Source organism: Hylobates moloch, unplaced genomic scaffold (assembly GCF_009828535.3).
Source record: "Hylobates moloch isolate HMO894 unplaced genomic scaffold, HMol_V3 SCAFFOLD_4516, whole genome shotgun sequence".
Lineage (NCBI taxonomy): Eukaryota > Metazoa > Chordata > Mammalia > Primates > Hylobatidae > Hylobates > Hylobates moloch.
In genome coordinates this window covers 573-5,464 of record NW_026656791.1, presented here as the reverse complement: position 1 = coordinate 5,464, position 4,892 = coordinate 573, and the positions used below count along the sequence as shown (strand labels likewise).

Sequence of the window (4,892 nt, the reverse complement as noted above, 5' to 3'; positions counted from 1 at the left end):
CTCTTCCTGTCACCAGCACTTCCTCAGCATCCACAGGTCACACCACCCCTCTTCCTGTCACCAGCACTTCCTCAGCATCCACAGGTCACACCAGTTCTCTTCCTGTCACTGACACGTCCTCAGCATCCACAGGTCACACCACCTCTCTTCCTGTCAGAAGCACTTCCTCAGCATCTACAGCATCCTCGGGCTCCCCTCTGAAGAAGGAAACATCGGGTAACTGCCATCTGCCTCGTCTTCATCTCTCCCAGTGGGCCCTTTGGCGGAATTCAGCCTCAGGAGTACCTGAGAACACTGGTGCATTCGCATTACCTGGTGTGGCTGAGTCAGGTCCCACAGGGGAGGAGGCGATGGGTGTGGTGGGTGACAGGCTCACTCTCCTGTGTGCCCCAATCGAAAACCACTGATGTCGAGAGTAGTCTGGATATGACCAGTGGATAGACAAGGAGTTTCCAGCTCTCTCTTCCACCTCCTGATTTCTTTGAATCTCTTGGACTCTGCTGTTCTCTTACTGTAAGAACCACCCCTGCCTTCTCTTTTCACCTGTCCAGGGATGACAACACCGTCACTGAAGACAGACGGTGGGGTACGCACAGCCACATCCCCACCCCCCACAACCTCCCAGACCATCATTTCCGCCGCTCCCAGCACTGCCACGCACACCCGCTCCACAGCCGCCCCCGTCCCCATCCCGCCTGAGAAAGGTGAGTCAGGCCATACAGGCGAGGCCTGTGCCTTTTGAGGGGCGATGTAACTGAAGGCTCCCGCTCAGCCTGCTTCCCACAGTCTCTGCTCTCTCGGGTCGGGAGGGCCTTACCAAGCACAGGAACACAACATCGGAGTCGCTGCTGAGGGCTGGCTTTGTGCATGGCACTGGGCCAGGAGCTGGAGACAGAGAAATGACCTCGGTGCCATTCAGCAAGAGACAGATGGACTGTCTCATAGAGGCGGTTAGAGGGCTTATCCCAGGGTCTAAGTGCACACAATGGAAGGCCCTGAGGAATGCAGAGACGGGGATGGAGGAGCACCCCGAGCAGGGAGGAGGGCAGGAACAGCTGGAACAAGGTGTTGAAGGTATGGCCGTGGAAGGTATGGCCGTGGAAGGTATGGCCGTGGAAGGTATGGGTGTGGAAGGTATGGCTGTGGAAGGTATGGCCGTGGAAGGTATGGCCGTGGAAGGTATGGGTGTGGAAGGTATGGCCGTGGAAGGTATGGGTGTGGAAGGTATGGCCGTGGAAGGTACGAGTGTGGTAAGTATGGCTGCAGAAAATCGTCTCGGTGCTGCATGGGGAGCAGATCCCTGAAGCATTTGGGGTGGCTCGAAATGAAAAGAAGGGTAGCAAAAAGTGCGGCCGGCATGCGGGGCACCCTGTAGGTAAGGGGAGCCTGGGAGGACTCAGTGTTGCATTGTACAAATGGCATTTAACAAGTGGTGCCTGGAGTGGTGAGATTTGCAGGCAGTGAGGAGGCCAGGAGAGCCTGCAGGATTCCAAGCAGGACCAGGGGAGGGTGCCAAGGAGTCGGCAGCTGGGAGAAATATTTGGGACAAGGTTGCTCAAACTGGAGCCCAAGGACCTCTAGGGAGTTATAGGTTAAATTCGAGGAGTCCTCAAGTTTATCTGGAGAAAGGCCAGTTAGGAAACAAGTCTCATTCCCTGAAAAGGGCTTTGCAGTTGCTCATCTTCATTGCGCTGCACTTTTGTCTTCTTTTTTTTTTTTTTTTGAGACGGAGTTTCCGTTCTTGTTGCCCAGGCTGGAGTGCAATGGCGCGATCTCAGCTCACTGGAACCTCCGCCTCCTGGGTTCAAGCGATTCTCCTGCCTCAGCCTCCGGAGTAGCTGGGATTACAGGCGAAGGCCGCCACCACGCCTGACTAATTTTTGTATTTTAAGTAGAGACAGGGCTTCTCCATGTTGGTCAGGCTGGTCTCGAACTCCTGACCTCATGATCCTCCTGCCTCAGCCTCCCAAAGTGCTGGGATTACAGGCGTGAGCCACCGCGCCCGGCATGGACTTTTGTCTTTTAACCCTGAAAAGGATTGGGGTACTAAGAGATTGAGAATCGTTTGCTGGTATTCTGACAGCAGGACCTGTTTTTCTCCAAGCTGGGGAAGGATGAGAGGCGCAGTTTAGGGAGTCAAATGACCACATGCATTCAGTGTGGGTGGAGAGGGAGCAACAGAGGTGCCTCTGGGGCCCTCGGGGAACAGGGGACAGGTGCGGGCAGCGTGCGGGGAGCGCTCTGGGATCCCTTTCAGCCCTAAAGCAGGCCCAGGCCCACTTGGACTTCCTGCTCTTCTCTGTCCTGGCCCAGGAGTTTCCCTCTTCCCCTACGGGGCAGGCACCGGGGACCTGGAGTTCGTCAGGAGGACTGTGGACTTCACCTCCCCGCTCTTCAAGCCAGCGACTGGCTTCCCCCTCGGCTCCTCTCTCCGTGATTCCCTCTACGTGAGTCCGGGCTGCGGCCTATGTGGCCTGAGCTCCCTGGGCCCACTTCTCTCTCCAGCTTGGAGATGGAACCCAGAGGAAGCGGGAGTGGAAGCAGCCTTGGCTGGGCCCCTCGTCCACCCCCACAGCCTCCTTAATGTCAGGCCTCTGCCCGAGGAACACCGGGTGCCAGGCGAGGGCTGCCCACCTGCTGGGCCCACCGCTGCTTCTGCGGGGCCTTCTCAGGAGTAAAAAGCTACACTTGGGAAACCGGACTGCCATTTCCACCTTCTGGGATTAGTCTCTGGCCCGCTGGTCCCTGTCTCCTGGAGCGGATTTGGAAGGACAGTCCTGGCTCCTGTGGCCCTCAGGGAGGAGGCTGAGTCGGAACACACCATGAGAGGGCGACTCAGCGATGGAGAGGGTGTCTACACCTGCTGAGCGATGGAGAGAGGTTTCCACCCCCTAAGTGATGGAGAGGGGGTGTCTACACCCCTGAACAATGGAGGGAGGGCTCCACTCCCTGAGTGATGGAGGGAGGGCTCCACCCCCTGAGCCCCACCTAATGTGTCACAAACTTCAGGATGGGGCCCAGGGCACTGGCCAAAGAGGGGTGTGCCTGTGAGGGGCTGGTCCACAGCCAGGGATCTGCAGTGAAACAGGACCAAGCCTACCACCCGATGCAAGGGATGGCCTGAGGGGGGAGCACTCTGTGAGATTATATGGAAAGGGCTCTCCCCAAGCCAGGACACAGGAGGTGACTTCCAGGGGTTAGCATCTCTAAAGCTCTACCCTCACGCTTCTGAGGAGCTGGACCAAGGCTGGGACTTTCCTCCCCACTTCCCTCCCTGAATGCTGACCACAAAACCCGTGTGCTCAGTTCACAGACAATGGCCAGATCATCTTCCCAGAGTCAGACTACCAGATTTTCTCCTACCCCAACCCACTGCGAACAGGCTTCACAGGCTGGGACCCTGTGGCCCTGGTGGCTCCATTCTGGGACGATGCTGACTTCTCCACTGGTCGGGGGACCACATTTTATCAGGTGAGCCTTTCAAAGCCTGGCAGTCAGGATCCCCCAGTAGCTGGCAGGGGAGACAAAGTGCTGTGTGGAAGGCATTGCCAGAGTTGCTGCTGTGACAGCCCCTGCAGCAGGGGACTGAGGCTTAAATATGGGTGTGGGAGGAACCAGGCAAGGGACATTAAGCTGACTCAGGAATATCCCAACCCAACCACGAAACTGACCAGGAATACCCCAACCCAGCCACGAGACTGACCAGGAACACCCCAACCCAGCCACGAGACTGACCAGGAATACCCCAGCCCAACCACAAGACTGACCAGGAATACCCCAACCCAGCCACGAGACTGACCAGGAATACCCCAGCCCAGCCACGAGACTGACCAGGAATACCCCAGCCCAGCCACGAGACTGACCAGGAATACCCCAGCCCAGCCACGAGACTGACCAGGAATACCCCAGCCCAGCCACGAGACTGACCAGGAATACCCCAACCCAACCACGACCACAAGAAGACCTGCAGGTGATGGGGATGGGTGCTGACAATTCAGCCTTTGATTGTAAAATCAGGCTGTAGGGGGTCTATCCTAACAAGAGTGAGTCAAGAGGGCCCGTCCTGTGCTCCTGGACTGGGTGAATAACTCCAATCAGAGGAAGCATGTGATGAAAGCTACTGCAGGAAGTGTGGACCGTGCCCCTGCCACGGACAGGGCAGTGTGGAGGCTCCAAGAGGGAGAGACTGATGCCTGTTCTCAAGGAGCTGCAGATTAGGCATGGGGAGGTAAAAGTGGGCCCGAGTGGCTCTGCTCTCTGGGCCAGTTTGAGCTAAGAGACGCTTGAGTTCAAGTCCAGAGGTCTTGGACGTCTGGGCCACGACCCTGCATTCTGCACACTGCAGGCCTTCCTGCAGCCCAAGTTTGAATTGCACTTCACCTCAGAAGAGGTCATGGCAAAAATGCAGGCCTGGGACAGGGGAGGGCAGGCCATGTGGGTGGGCTAAAGTGGTCAGGGTCCCCAGGCAGAAAGTGGGGGTCCATGTGTAGGAGTGGGACCCTCGTTGGCTTGTTCTCATCTGCCCTCCTTTCCTAGGAATACGAGACGCTCTATGGTGAACACAGCCTGCTAGTCCAGGAGGCTGAGTCTTGGAGTAGAAAGATCACAAACAACAGGGGCTACAAGGCCAGGTGGACCCTAAAGGTCACATGGGTCAATGCTCACGCCTATCCTGCCCAGTGGACCCTCGGGGTGAGTAGACCCGTGGGCAGCTCCTGGGAGCCATCTGGGAGTCAGACATCCTAGAATCCTAGGCAGGGGCTACTCTTCCAAAATCCTCTCTGGCTCTAGGAAAGATTGCTAATTACAGCAAGCCACTGCCACCACTGTTGGCTGAGCACTCACCGTGGGCCCGGCCTGCCTCGGCCCTTTGCCTACTTGACCTCACAGCA

At 57.2% G+C, this 4,892-nt stretch overlaps 1 protein-coding gene across 1 annotated transcript; it reads left to right on the top strand.

The window, feature by feature from the left end:
• Positions 1 to 157: 157 nt before the first annotated feature.
• On the top strand, positions 158 to 4,692 carry LOC116465336 (mucin-4-like; the record flags this gene model as incomplete). The annotated part of the gene is made up of 5 exons (XM_032148451.1): positions 158 to 216; positions 552 to 704; positions 2,314 to 2,447; positions 3,307 to 3,471; positions 4,537 to 4,692. Coding segments are annotated over 5 exons (667 nt in total), but the record flags the coding sequence as incomplete, so codon positions are not given.
• Between the last annotated feature and the right edge of the window lie 200 nt (positions 4,693 to 4,892).